The 15,779-nt window shown below is 45.3% G+C and overlaps 1 protein-coding gene across 1 annotated transcript; it reads right to left on the minus strand.

Moving 5' to 3' along the window:
* Positions 1-2,179: 2,179 nt before the first annotated feature.
* Positions 2,180-15,380, minus strand: T265_01737 (hypothetical protein; the record flags this gene model as incomplete). Its single annotated transcript, XM_009165827.1, has 3 exons — positions 2,180-2,371; positions 14,392-14,499; positions 15,321-15,380. 3 exons carry the CDS (start codon positions 15,378-15,380, stop codon positions 2,180-2,182), a joined length of 360 nt encoding a protein of 119 aa, XP_009164091.1.
* Between the last annotated feature and the right edge of the window lie 399 nt (positions 15,381-15,779).

Genomic DNA, 15,779 nt, shown 5'->3' on the forward strand with positions numbered 1-15,779 from the left:
TTATCTAGCACCATGCGTTATGGTGGCCCTGCGATTTTCCAACAGCCGATGGATATTGTCCTTTCGGGCATTCAAAGTGTGGTCGCCTACCCGACTTGTGCGCTGAGTGTTGCCGGCCCTCTTCATAGGCGGTGCGAGCAGACCGTAATGGTGCCTGAATGTGTGCAGGACGATTGCCTTCGCCCCCGACATGGAGATTGTTAATCCCTAATGACAGCCGTTAAGCGCCTCAGGCTAAGCTCTGATGCCTCCGGCAGGCATCCAGATCCCGGAAACGTGCGTGAAATTCAACAGATCCCTCCCTCACAATCCCACTACGCCTCGCTCTCTCTTAAGCCTAGTATGCCACTATCAAGGATCTCTGCCGGTTGCGCACAATGCCCCGCCGTTGGTGAATCGCCTTCCGAAGTAGGACTTTCCTTGGTTGTGGCCAGGGGAATGCAAAGCTGCATCCCGTTAGCTGACGTCCGTGCTGATCTCCGAATTGCTATTGATGCACCACGGTCCAAATCTGCCGTGATAGCTTATATTTCCGCTTACGGTGTTGGTGCTGCTATGCTTCATGTATTTCCCGGCGAAATTGAGAGGGCAAACACGCACGCGCATCATCAAGCATAACTAACCTCAGCGAAATCGCGCTATGACCAAACTGAGGAAAAAGCGTTGGCGCCGGTCTCTGCCTTTTACCGTTCCGATGCCATGAAGATGTCGATCCAATCTTTTGACCGATTACGGACGTATTTTCAAAAACCATACTGCGGAGGAATAAGACTGCGTTATTGTTATTCTGTCCGACGATGACCACGTCAACCAGCAGCCTTTTCTAACAGCCCAGGTCTTACCGGTGAATATGCGGAACAACCGGCTTACGACTTCGGCTGACCCAACACTGCAACAGGCTACCTATTTCTCCAGGATGCACTAGCCGGCAAAGTTCTTGAACGACAATTTTCAACCTTTTCTCATCGTCGGGATTCCATGTCTTTCTTTGGCAACTGCCTCAGCATTTGAGAACGTTTTGTAGTGCCGCGTTTGGTACGCCTTTGGTTCCTGAAACGGTTCCATTTTGAGCACCGTTGAGTAAACCGTAGTTTCGTTTACCGGCAACACACTATCATGACATCTCAGACTACGTTAAAGTCTGCTCGCAATGTCAACACTTTGAAGGAAATTCTTTACGCCTGCTGCTTGGCTATGACCTGAACAACATTGGTCACTGGTGCATATTGATAACGGTGGCTCTGGCGATAGTATAACCTACTTCATCTTGGTTGACGCTTCTTCTGAGTGCTTGTGGTTCGGCGAACGATTGCTAACATCCTGCTTGCTGTGTCTCAAATCTTCAGCCAGCATGGTTTGCAGGAGACACTGTTGGATAATGGATCATGATCTATGTCCAGTTGCTTCCGGGAGGTCTTTAGAAGAAATGCCGTCAAGTCGGCTCCTCAATTACCGTCCCACCCGCAGTCAACCCTTATGACCGAAAGTTTTGTTGATCCGTTAAGGCAGACGCTGCTAAAACCCCGTAGAAAGGAGATATCCATCGAAGTTCTCCAGAGTTTTTTTGATCAATGTGACCGATCCCGACGATACTTCGTAAAAACCGGAAGTCACCAGCTGAAGCACTCCTGGAGGAAATATTACGGACCACTAACCGGTCTATTTCTCCCACACTGACAATTCGTTCTTGGCTATCGGTAAATGCATAACAACCCGGTTCGATATGGGTGTTCAAATATTTTAGAAACTATTGGCCAGCGCACGAATGCTAGATCCAAGTCTACCTTATACGAAAATGCGGGAGCACAATGTATATAGTTTCTGTCGGCCAAGACGCCCCGATGCTACGCAAACAACTCCGTCCCCGCCATCTTTCGGAACAACCAGCGAAGCACAGTAGCCTACAACTGAGCATTCTTGTCGACATTTTTTAAGTACAGCCAATCACACCTGAAGTAACGCTGCCAAAAACGACAAACAACTGATCAGTCTGGGACTCAAAACTTCTCATAAGAGGATGAACCGATCGCTTCCGACGCCAAACGGTTCATTCCAAGACTGAAGCTAAAATTACCCGCTACTGAATTTCCATCACAGGTAGGTATTGGGGTACCGTTATCTGCAAAGACCATTGACTTGCCAAGGTTTTGACCGTTTTTTTTGAAAATTTGGATTTTTTTCACTTTTTGTGCCGTTTGCTGGGGCATGAGTAACGCATGCTCAGGTTGCGCCTGCCGAGCCGCTTGTCGTTTTTCGGAGTGGCATAAAACTGGCAGTGGACAGGATTCAAATTGGCGGTAGCGGATGAAATTGGTTCGAAAAATTTTGGGCGTTGTTGCTGCAGTTTCCCACTAACCTTCGCTGTGCTTTGCTGGAGAAAGTGAGAAATACGGTAGCTATTCGTCGTAATGGCGTCCATGTTGTCAGACGCCACCCATAATACTTGCCTGAGGGCAGGCATGTTGGCGGATGTAGTTTAAACGATTGACTAGATTATGCACGTGTGATGCGTGCGGAATCAGTACCTATAAAATAGGCTCGGCAGGAGGCTGCTTCCTCGTGGGACCCGGGATGTTGTGCTTTACAGTATAGACTTCATCAATACGGATACATGTCGCCTTAGTTTCGTCACCATTTACCCTACCTAAATGACAGTCGGCTTGATTTTTACGGAGTCAAAAGTTGAGACAGAACCTTGTGAGTGGTATGATAACAAGGCAAAGTATACTTTGCTCTGGATCACGTAGGGCTTTTTGTGCGTCCATTCTGTGTACCCAACGCCAAAGAGCCTGGGAAGTTGCGAGCACATTGTGCCTGCGAGGGATTGGATTCATTGTTGACAGATACCTCAAAGAACTAGGTAGCCCAAATTTACTAGAAGAATTAAATCTCAATTAGTGCTCAACTAAGCTTACTGTCAACTGTTGTGATCACAATTTTTTAAAAAAACATAGACTTTCGACACAAAGATTTGCTTTTTATTTGTTCGTTTGATGTAGTGTTTCCTTACTCAGAGCTGCACACCTAACAGCTAATAACCACTGTAGATGTTGTCACGTGTCTACTGTTCGGCTTAACCCTTTCATGGCACGTTGTACCGCCAGTGATTTTGTCCACCTCTGGAGAAGTGATGGTGCATAATTGGACAGTGATGACTATAAGTATGTCAAAAGGGATCTCCTAGACGTGACTTTTCCTAGTCGCGTGTCTAGTACCATACTGTTGCACTCTTCACTAAGTCACGCCATCTCAGAGCTGAATGTATCTTGCCTTCAAAAAGTTAGAAGAAACGCTTTGCTGGTGTAAGGCCAAATTTTGCGCGCTCTACTGGCATCACCATCGGAGATAACTTGAAGAGTGCTTCACAATCTAGTCCTGCATTCTAACCGGCACTCGGGACCTGACCAGACTAAACGCATGATATTGAATACGCTACAGCACGTAGGCTTCGCGTTTATGGATGTAAATGGAAAAAAGCGTAATCCATAACAGTAGTGTGTGGAAGGGGATAGTAGCATCTCCGTCAGGCGACCTGAAAATGGATCGAGCTTGGTAGACCCAGTGCAGAATATACTTGAAAGTTACGTGGTTTTGGCTGTTTCTGAGTAAGCTAGACCATTCGCATTAAATACGGCTAGAAAAAGGTCTGTTTGGAGGCTGGTAAAGCGGAAAAAACAAATGACTGCTAAAACACCATGGGAACTTTCTGAAAATTATCGTTTACTTAAATAATTAAGTGACCATTAAAGGAACCTATCGTGTTGAAGGAAACTAACAGCGATGCAGGGCTTGTATGCTTGATATGGGAAGCAGAAAAATGAGCAAAAGAGGGCTGGGACACAACTTGGAGAACTGGAGTCACGAGAGACCATGGTGCACAATAAACGACATAAGTGGCATGCAAAGTAAAGCTTTTAATGACCACAATGGCGTTTTAGCGATACGTTGAACGTTACTGAGCGTGGCCACGGCCCTCTCCGACAGCCTTCGCCAGACGTTTTCTGATGACGTTGGCAAGGTGGCAAACCTAGCGTACCTCTATAATTCTGTGGGTTGTGTTGGCTCCGGCACCGATCTTCGTGGTACAACAGTGTCACGGGGTCAGAAGAGAAATGATCAAGCCATTTACAGCACGCTTGTGGCATTTCACCCTCAAAACCCGGGGAGATGAACCTCTAACAAACTCCGACCGAGGGATGTCGTGGGTTCCCCATCACCTCAGAGCAATGCATCCTGACACATCATTTGCATAGCCTACTTCATTCACTTTATTTCTAGATTCAAAAGCAGGAATAAAATACAGTCCGAAGTAAACCGACCCTCACCGCGGCAAATTAGGGAATGTTGCTTGTGAAATGTCCTCTGTAGTTACAAATAAACCACCGTCATCTTTTTCATTACGAACTCTCAAACTGGAATAAGCTGTCAATGTGTTGCGTGCAACTAACGATCCTCATTCCTTGTGCTAGCTCTACGGTGGGCAAGCTTTATTAAGGAAGCCTTTCACTTCAATACAGGGTGCTGAGTTTGGATCAGTATGGATTGGTAAAACTCTGCCGGTGTACACCGTTGAACTCAAGACACAACAATATCCTGCCCCACTCCTGGGCGCTTTTGCTTATCATGCGGTACTAACAGACAACACTTAATAAAGCTGTTATATTGAGGAGGGATGCGTCAACGAGTAAGCTACGGCCGCAAGAACGACCTCAACATGCAGTCCGTACCTGCCTGCATCGTTAAAACACATCACCTGGCTCTAGAATGCAGTGCAATTGGGAAAAGGAACCTAGGGAATCCCAGTTTTCAGCATTAGAGGAGATCCAATTGGCACATAGTTACACTTGGCACTTACTAATCTCTTAGCGTTTAGTATCAAAACTAGATATATATCGCTCACACGTTCTCATCTTTAACTGTTCCCTGTGCTCATCCATACGACACCAATGGACATGAATACAAGCGAGAGCCTTTATACGACTCATACCTGAACGTCAACTGTGAAACTGCTAAGAACGGTAGCTAAGTTTGGTGAAACCAACGATTTGGGCACCAAATAGAAGACAGTCGCTGACAACGGATAAAGAACTCCGTCGTTGAAAGCTTTGCCCACGTCCTACTGATGCACAGGTTGCTTGCCAGCTGGTTTGGTGGTATGGTGATCCTTCTGACCATTGTACATTAGTACTTTCTTTGGAACTTATCATTACTCAAATTGTACCACTTTCTATCGCTCACTAAATCTCAGCTTATTCCTCTTCTCTTCATACCGAATAACTTTTGTTTAAGTGAAGGCAAAGAAGTATGAATGCATACAGACAATACAAATTCTGTACTTCGTGAAAGGCGTGTTCCCTTCTTACTGTGTCGAGTTACGCTGTCAGTGAATTAACGAGCGGTGATCTAACGTGCAGACTACGACGGGATAGAAAGCATCTAGGAATATGTCAAGGAAGATTCCAGGAAGGAGCTCGACTTGGATTTATTGTGGTTATAATAAGTAACTGTACCAACGAACCGTAAGTTGTATCATCTCGCCCACTTCTACTCAGTTGATTTAACTGCTTTGAACTGGTATTTGCTGGCGTTATCTACTACAGTGGTATTTCATGACCTTCCATAGTACGCAGTCATTTTTGTGACATGGCTGACCATGTCAAAAATCACGTACAGTTGAACTATGGTCTCTAACATCACATCACGGACTTCCAGTTCGACAGCAACAGTCGCCGTGACGATATCTTCTTCCATGCAATTCTAATCACAATTGTCAAGGTTAAGGAGAGTTATCCTCAGGCACCAATCCATCGACGAACCTTGCTGATAAACCCTGCGGAAACTTGATTGGCAGCCCACAGAAGGGTCTGATGTTTTAGAGTTTTGCAGCACATCACAGCCCAGACCATTCTGGAAGGAGTGCCGGATCTCGGTATGTCGCCCAAACCCGAGTCCTGGTATGAGGTGTTATCCATAGAACCCTCCGGTGCTCTTTTACCATTCAGGCTGTCGCACATTGAAATGAGAGCGAAAAGACTGCAAGCTTGGTTAGTTTTAGCCTATCGATTTCAGCACCTATTGGACATCTGCAACCTGGTGTTACGAATGGAACCTAGAATTGAAGTCAACTTGGTCTCCGTGAAGGGAGAGGCGTGGGGCATCGCATCACTTTTGCGCTGGTGAAAGTTCCAACATGCACTAATGTTCATCTGTGTACGCAATGTAAGACTCCCATACATCCATGCTCAACCAGAAACTGTCTTTTTCTACTTATGCACCCTGGAAGCTGGATAGATACCGCATTGTTAACTATGTATTATGCCAATTTCGTGTTTAGCTAGCTGAGCCCATACCGCCCACTAAAAATGTTTTCATCCGGCCGCAGGGTTACTTTCGGTGACACCAATGAGTCCATCCTGTTCTACTATTCCCCATGATTTTGTACTGCTAGCTGTCATTTATCCCAATTTGCAAATTCCTTCACCTCATCAAACCCACTTACACTTTCCGTGACCCTGGCTGTTAACACAAATGTCCAAAGCCATGAAACCTTAAGACGGGTTTACAGTTTCAGTCCACGTTTGCTGGCCGGGTCACTCCTGGTCCTCCAGATTTTCAGTCCTGTTTTCTGTAATTTGCAGTTTCCACGTGGTAGACGGAACACCATTGTCTAGCCTTCCCTCTGCCTCGTTACTGTCCACCATCCTCGAATTGTTACTGGCCGATTTCGCTTTAATTTGGTATGTTCCGGCGCGTGTTGGATGATGCCTATTATATTTTGTTACTGCTCCTACTGCATTCACAACTGGTGCCAGTGTTGCCTTTATGCCAAATGTACCATTATGATCATGCCTGACGGTATGTGACCCGCCGGTTTGGAATTGCAACTTCTCAGATTGGATATCGTCCCAATCCACCAGACGAGACCTTGCGCCAAGCTGGTCTAGATCTTTAGTCCACGTAAGTTATTTTTTATTTTGGCACTTGGACAGCCCAAAACTGCTGTCGAACCGAAATTCCGTGCTGGATAAAATGAACATTCCGCCAAAGCATTCAAATACGCACAAAGCACAGTCCAGCAGTAGCTATTTTTAACTGTAAACTGCTTTTAGTTCCCTTATCTCAGTACCTTCGAAAGCCTAACGTGAATAAAATCCAGGGTGTAGGTGCTCCCAAGAGGATAAGCATTGACAGCGAAGTTATTTTCATTTCCTGAAGTCCTGGCTTTTCCAGCCGAGGCTTCATTTAGGTGGTGAGGTAAGTCTAGGCCGAGAAGCTGACTATTTCCTCCTCATGCAAACAGTAGCCACTGAACGAACACAAACCTTGGGAACGCACAGACCTTGGGAATTTGTACATTAAAACAACCTCTGATGTAAAAGATGTTCCAAACTCTGTTGAAAAACTAAGGTGAAAACTTCGAACTCTAATAAGAAGACTTCGTTTCCGCATGAGACGGCTTTGGATGCACCATAGACCCAAGGGTATAGGTTATTGTTGTATGTGTCATGGAAACTTTGGCAGCTGCAATTAAGGGACGCGTTTATTCGTGCGGAGCACATCTACCTGGGATCTGACTTGCTCCGCGTGTTGGCTGGGCGCTGCATCACTGGACTAAGTGTTTACCGTGGATGGTATCCATGGTATCTTACATCGGTTTCCCACTTCCACGAAACTGGTGATATTTTCCTGCCGTCTTTGGAAAGCGATGCATGATCACGGGACTCAAACTGACGTTTTGTTGGCAGTCGCCGTCCGAAAATGCTTGTCAGAGCGGGGTAAAATGCGACCGCCACCGGTGGGGCCTCTCGCGAGTGGATTAACCTTTGTGCTGAGTACATTCCAATGCGTCAAATTTCAGATGGGATATTAGTTACCATTAGTTGGTCAAGATGTCCTTCCCATGGAAGTGCGATTGAATCCTGTAGTTGTTCAAGTGAGATGTCATTAATGGGTTGCTTCAAAAGTTTGAGGTCACTGCTTCGATCCAGGCTCCGGATATGCAGATCTGTGTAACCGTCCAGGCGACAGGCACTACTGGCCTAAGCTTCATTTGATTTCGCAGCTTTCCGGCGATTGTCCAAATGCTACCAACCTCACATTCTGTAGTTTTAACTGAGAGATTTTAAATCAAATTTTGGATTAGTCTTGAGACGAACGTGCTGTCATACCTACACAAAGTTAGAGGCGGCCAGCCAGCTGGTGCGTGCAGTCATGCAGTTGTAGTTCGGGCGGCCTCAATCTGATTGCAGCTGTAGTAGCAACCAAGGGTTTTTTCATCAGATAAGCGGTTGCTAGAGCCTTTTATCATGTCTCCGCGTCACTTACGCCCGCGCACTTCTTTGATGCATCCGTCCATTCTGTAGTTACAATGGGGACGTCAAGCAAGGGATGCCATTCCTTACAAAACCACAAGGGTTATCCAAACTAAGTTCTAACGGGCTTGTAATCCAGCCGTTGTCCTGGTAAGCACAGCCTGGTAATTAAGAAGAAGTATACCAGGATGTGTTGAGCGCATCCAAGGGATGCCCGGCGAAGGTGAAAGTAAAGTAACATGAAAGTGATAATTCCTTGCTTTAGATGAGATCCGCCAGAGAGAGCGTGGTGAGACCGCGATTGCCATTTGAGATACCCCGGTGGCTAATCGGAATCGCTGGCTGAATGAGGAGTGGAAGCGTTTCTCAAAAAAGTGTTTACCAGGTGATTAGCTGTTGAGAGAGAGACGTTGAAATCGTTTGTTATCCAAGTTATGAATGCTTCATTGGTAAGACAACTCAGAGTGTCTCTGTCAACTTGGAGTAGTTAGTTATTGGGCTGCGTGGAGGATGGAGAAAGCTAGCAGCTGAGTGGTTTTTTCGTAAGCTAGGAATAGGTCACAAAATAGCGTTCCTTAAACGAGGTTGTTGCTGCAGTTTATTGCTTTAGTGTGAAGTAACTTCACCGCTTTAGGTTGTTTACGATAAAGAGTGGGCAACAGGCACACTTGTGCCAGGGGTATCTGAATGTCGGCAGGTTTCGTCAGAAACTACTGGGGTCCCGGGCGATTCACTAGCACGGTGTCAGTTTTGTAACCTGTGGTGTGCTGGGCGGTCGGGCATTGGGAGGTGGGAACTCTTGTGCGACTGAGATCAGCTGGCTCTCTGTTGCTGAGCCAGTAGATGCTTGCTTTTGATGTCATGAAGTGAGTTGCTCACTGGTGGGTGGCAGTGGTGATCTCAGGGCGCCATCGGATAGTCTGCACGAAGTAATTTCATACAACTACCGAAGCAGATTCCATTGAGGAAAGACTGTATTGTAAGAGCACTGGCTTTTTGAGTCTACACCACCCCTATAGCACCGCGCTTACCAAGTTCTTGAACGATAGGCCAAACCACGGCTTCGTGGCCCGCTGTCATTATATTGGGCCGATGTTCGGAGGCACGAGTAATCGTTCATTTTATCTGACTGAGATCTCGGATGAGGCTTCGCTTATCGTGCTTGTGCTGGCTGATCAATTAGGATTATTTTGCTAAAGATGGGAACGGATCTCCTGTTTACTTCTATCCTGATTTAGGGCGTGATCCCCCCTTACTAGCTAGTAAGATATCGGGGAGATGGGTTGTAGTTATGTCAAGATCAAGCCACAACAACGCGCTAAAGCACCACACGAAACGGCCCCGCTGGAATACACTCAAGCTATCTGCCGTCTGCAAAACTTCTGCCCGCATAAGATTTGAGTTCTCTAATCGGTGAAGCAAGTGTCTTTTCAATTTTAACACGATCGGAGGGTTGTGTCTCTTGGTCTACTGGTAGCTGCTTTGGGAGACAAAGTGTGGGGCATAGTGCCTCTCAGCTCCGGAGGTCCACTAGCAGCAAAGAAAGGCATATCTTTCGAGCAAATTCTGACAAAGCAATTGGCTGTGGAGGCTTCTGTGTAGCGCTGCTGCCATCTATCCTTGTGACTGTTCGCGAGGAGGTCGCAGTAAAATATAGCTGTATTGGCACCGTTTGTCCAAGAGTCAGTGCTGCATTATCCTGAATAAATTGGGAGATCATCTGACTGGTTTTGTCTTCAGCATTCTCGAATTTCTCTTTGAGGTACGCAGTTAAAGCTGATATATATATATATACGGTTGACTGCTTTTTAGGTAAATATAACAGAACAATGAATTTCTGATATGTGACAGATTTGTGGAAGTCAAACTGCTCAACATGGAATGAGGCCATTCCATAAATTGGGGAGACCCGAACTTGATTGCACCGCCATTTTGCTGGGGCAGTGGGTGGTTTAGTTGTAGCTGGACACTGCCGGGTCCTGTGGTGATAGTACTTGGCATGATGGCAATAAAATGTCTTATTTTCTTAGAAAGATGCATTTAGACTCTGTACTGGAGGCTGGTTGAGCTAGTCAGCTATTTGTACGGAGTTGTTTTTTAAAACTGGAGCCCATTAGCCGAGTGGAGTAAAACTTTTTGCGCCAAAATGTTGCATTCTTTTGCGTATGTGCTCAGACCCAAAACCATTCTGATCTACATTCAAGGTTTTGCAGCTCATCAAATTTCATCGTCCACTAAAACAATTGTACCTCTGGTGGAAAAGACTGGTGGAATAAAATCCCAGCATCGTTGAGACACCGCGATGCCTAAATGGGGCTTACAAATTCGGACTGGTACACTCAACTCAATTGCCTGATTACTTTAGTTCACCAGGGACACGTCATAACCTTCGAAAATTTCATTCCATTGTGTGAATACTGAGCGCCATTTTTGGTAATTCGTTTGGTTGTAGCGTGGGACGGTATTCGACGTTCGAGAGGATGTAGCGACAGTACACGTCAGTTCTGAAATGTGCAGATATACGGACTGGTATTAATGAGTTCATACGGTATACACAGCGCACATGCGCACACGTCGGGCGGGATAGAAGAGAACACCAAAGTGTGGTAACGACACACGCGTATTCAACCGAAACCGAAACCGGAAGTCGGGATTACAAAAAAGCTAGGTCAAGGTCAGTAGGGGGTGTACAAGCGGCTACTGTTTCTTGTCCGGGGCTCCTGGTGGTTCGATTATGGTACCTGAAATAGGGGGAGAGAGGGGGAAGAGACACATAAGCTCGATAGATAGACGTGCATGCAGATACAGTCGAGTTTTAACTGCGTTGCATGGATATAACTTGATTGTTGCGCCACATCTTCCGGGTTTAGTATTCTTAGTTCTTTTGAGATCCCGTCAGCGTTAAGCAGCGTTAATTCCAGTCTTGCGTCCATAACATCTGATTTAACGAACAAGATCTGTAGGTATAGAAAGCATCCACCACCGAGACTGTTATCGCTACTGAGGGGAAGGTTGTAAATTCGTCAGCTGGCACCAGTGCACAAATTTCCGCATAGGGAGATTTTCGCACTCAGTCCGCGTATTCCTGCACCCAGGTGCAGACCCACCATGGGGTTGAAATAAGTTGCTGATCTCAATCCTTACCTCAGAGTGAAAATGGTGCAGACGATTCCGCACCAGGGTCCAGCAATCTTCCGAACTCAGTACATGAATTTCTGCGCCCAGTCCGCACTTAGCGAAAATCGTTCAGTGCGCAGATTTAGTCCATCGTAGGCATTTATCGATCCCCTCAGTACAATTTTGCAAACTTCTTGAACAGTATGCTCCCGAGCCCTGATGAATCAACTGCCCGCAATGCCTTCCGTCAACATAATACCTGTCTGGTCCGAATTGGTCTACACTACAACTTTTGGTACAAAAGAGGTAGAAAAGTTTTACTGGAGATCTGGTAATCGGTCATTCTTAGTGACTCTCCGCAACCGTTTTCGAACCTCCTGCAGTTCGTTTTCAAGCCAGTGGTGGACATTTCCCACACCTGCAGAGAGCTTGAAGAGCTTGGAGTGACCGCTTCTGCATTCTACTCAACTAGATCTTACGTCGGTCCACGGGTATGCGGAATAATCGTAAGTTCTTTCGCCCTAGAGGGAAACAGTCTCCATGCAATTTAGCCAAACTCAAGTAGGAACCGTATTGCACAGCCGTATACCCTCTTACCACCAAATATTCAATTCCTGGATTAATTTACTTGCTTTAACGTTATACGTTCCACTAAAATATAGCGACCAGTTGGACTAGATTAAAGATTAAAGACGCTGAATCCACCCGTGGCACCGTCGGCAGTCTTTTGCCCACAGCATTAAAAAACATGGACGTCGAGGAACATATACCAAAAACGATCAGAACGATGGGATGCAGTGACCCTTTTCCCACCCCGAATTGGAGTGTACAAATCAATTTATTTGGGAGTGAAGTTGCAACAGTACAATGGAACTGAAGCCGGATGCTTGATTTTACCAAAATGTCAACCTGAAGGACCTTGCTTGTGGTTCCTACCCATCACCATATATAAATCAACCAGGTAATTGAATAGAACAAAATGTTATAAATGCCTCTTGTAAGAGTTGGATTGAGGCGGATCAGCATTACAGAATAATTTGACTTCAAACATTGCGACACCTATGTTAAGTTCTGTGGTCCGGCTGACCCGGCATTGCCGTCTTTAAACATCAGTTCCACTGAGAGAGTAATTTGGTATCTTCTCTCATTTGCCTCCAGACTACCTCGGACCTTAATTCCTTTGGCGCTGAATGGTATTAAGGGCTTTGGAAAGCCATGTCATTTTTCAACCGGGCGGCGTCCCTCCGAGGGAAATTTCTGGAAGTATTAGAGAGGGCAAGAATCCCTGGAACCGATCTCGGTGTCTGCTGAGGTGTTGTCTATTTAGAGGCATTTAACACCTTTATACCCACCAACTACCTAAATGTGTTTGTTATTGGTGACGTTTACCATACTGCGTGACCCCGGTGAAAATGTTGAGTTTTCAGTGAAAGCATGCACCGGCAGTGGGATAAGATACTGCAACATATGGTTGCAGCTTGTACCCGGTTGTGTTACGATCACGTTGCCTGTGTTTCAACGGTGCCCACCAGAGGGCTGAGATACTCATGGGATGCTCACGTTTTCTAGCTTTAGACGATAGGTTGAAACGTCCCATAAAGTTTTAGTTATCCCTGTTCAGCGTAACGCATCCATTTTACGCGCACACCTATTCTACAAATAGAATGCAAAGCATAAATGAGAATGTCTAGGTCAATGGGCAACCGCTAAGATCCAAAAGCCACCAAAACACAACAAGAACTGAAGCGGAAAGAAGTCTGGGCGTTTGTATGAAACCTTTTTTATTGGCCCGTTGGTCAACGGGACTTAACCTTGCAAACCCGTGTCATTTTGTGAACCCAATGATCCTTTTACACTGGGATTCTTCCCCCTCGCCACTTGCGCATGCTATCGAGGATGTCCCCATTAAGCCTTATGTTAGTCCTCCCTGTTTATTTTATCCATGTCCAACCATACCATAGGTTCGCTGGGTTATCACTTTAGCCCCTCATGAAATCTCCATGAAAACAGGAGTGACTTGCGCATGAACTTTGCTCCAAGGTGTGAGGCTGTTCAACAAAAATGACACGGGTGAGTCACAAACGGTAAACAGAATCCTGTTTTGAGGCTTTTATGGCCCTTGAACTAAAGAAGCAGTCGTGGGACTGCCACCAAAAGCCTTTCCCATCATAGACAGATGGAAATTGTACACTAGTGGTATGGTGATTCTAGCCAGGACATCTTTTCTCAACGCAGACCAATTTCGCACTGGTTTTTGGACAGATAATATGTTAAGTGACATGGCCGAGGCTTCCAGACTCTGTTTCACTTTCATTATTTGGAGTGAGGGCAGTGGTCATTTGTGCATCGCTCATATCCGTTCCGGCCGGCCTCTCCCTGTCCGTTTAATATATCGATCACGCCGTCGGGCTTGGAGGCGAAGCAACTCAGAGGCTGAAAATGAACCGTGCACTTGACCAGATGATCTACTGAAACCTCACTGACCAAAATCACTTTAGCAGTTGGCAAGATTGTGGGTAAAAGTCAGGTAAAACTGTCGCTGTCCGTTTAATATATCGATCACGCCGTCAGGCTTGGAAGCGAAGCAAATCAGAGGCTAAAAATGAACCTGGTACTTGCCTGGATGATCTACTGAAACCTTCTCACTGACCGAAATCACTTAAGCAAGATTGTGAGTAAAAGTCAGGTGAAACTGTCAAATGACGGTTCATCTTCCGTTCTTTTGTAAAACATCAGTGGGACTTGAACGTGTACTTCTCCAGGAAGATCGTCTTGAAAGACGAAAAACGATTTCATTTTCCCAAGAGACTGCATTCTAGGAATTTAATAGTGGAGTGAACTGAAGGAACCATCTAAAATTGGTCTCCTATGTGACAAGCAGGTTGAATAGCTGACAAAACTACAATTGATGTCCCAGAAGTCGCGATTTGAACGTTTGCAGATCACTTGTTTGAAATCTCACCGGCAGTGATTCAAGGCGATCTCCGTAAATAACTGGGCACATTTTGCATTCAATGAACTCACATTGAGTGAGGTCAAAAACTTTCAAGATTAGAGTTGTGGGAAAAGTCTGGAAAAATATGTAAAAGGCAGACAGCATGAATCTGTACTAAGGGTTTACAATATCCTATATCTTAAACTGCAGAAAGTTATCCCCCAAAATAACGTACAAACGCGTCCCAGCCTCAAGAAACTCTAAGCAAAAGTTTTGATTGAAGAGACTGCCAGGATAAAAAAACAGGGTATTACATAATCGAATCACCACGATTCCTTCAAGTCCCCATTTCACACGGATGAATGGTCCTGTTTATTTACCTATCAGAAGAAGAGGCGCTTGTCACTTAAAACGCAAGTCAGTAGTACAGAGCGGCACATAGCAAATTCATTCCTCATCCTCACTCATGTCTCATCCGGCACAGTCTATTTTCGGATGTTTCCGTGTTTTCCAAGCGTTCCAGGGCTCGATTCAAGTAGTCATAGCGCAAAGTTATTTCCATATTATGTCCCTTCATCAAATCATTAGTCAAATGTTTTGCTGCGACAGTCAATGAGCTTGTTTAATCAGGATGTTTTTTTGAAAAAGAAGCTAGTATATTCTCGCTGCAACAGATAAAATGGAGCTTGGTTGCGGAGATTGCGATACAGTACATATGTGCCGTTATACCAATATGAACCTAAACATGTATCGATGTATATTGGAATAACTCTGTTTTTTTAAATTAAATTCTGCCTCAAATGAAGACAACATGTACAGTAAGTGAGCTTACATGGACGTTGCATTTAAACTTGTGTGTGAAGCCTGGTGAACAGATTTGAAGAACGATTCGGCCATGGAAATATAAAACTAGCCATCTCTAGTAACTTTGGTCACGTGCAGAATTGAGGACTAACCTTAGCGAATTCGGTTTGATGTGGCTCCTTGAACGATTTTCTTGTCATTATTTTGAACATTTTTTTACCGGGGTTGGTTAAACAGTGAGGGAGAAAGGAACAACTACCTTTCACAATGTGCAGATGGAACTTACAGTCAACAACAGGCCAAGAACTACTCAACCGAGACTTCCGGGAAGCCAGCTTGCACGTTGTTTGGGAATGTATTAGGTAGTTTGTCACTTTCGCTATTGAAATTATAGGTCTCGCTCACACCTGACGTTTTATCTCCGAGCTTGCATATATTGACGTTCTAGGGTTAACTAAATTTGATGTTGTGTCCTCAGTGAAAATGAACCTGAAATCCTCACAGACAGTAGGCAATTCAGGATAGAGTTCGAGGGTAACTAAACAGAGAAAATTATTCAATCTAGCTAATCTTTAATAGCTTTTGGTGTTTTTTCCGCGTTGGAAGGAAGA

Source organism: Opisthorchis viverrini (genome assembly GCF_000715545.1).
Source record: "Opisthorchis viverrini unplaced genomic scaffold opera_v5_19, whole genome shotgun sequence".
Classification (NCBI taxonomy): Eukaryota; Metazoa; Platyhelminthes; class Trematoda; order Opisthorchiida; family Opisthorchiidae; genus Opisthorchis; species Opisthorchis viverrini.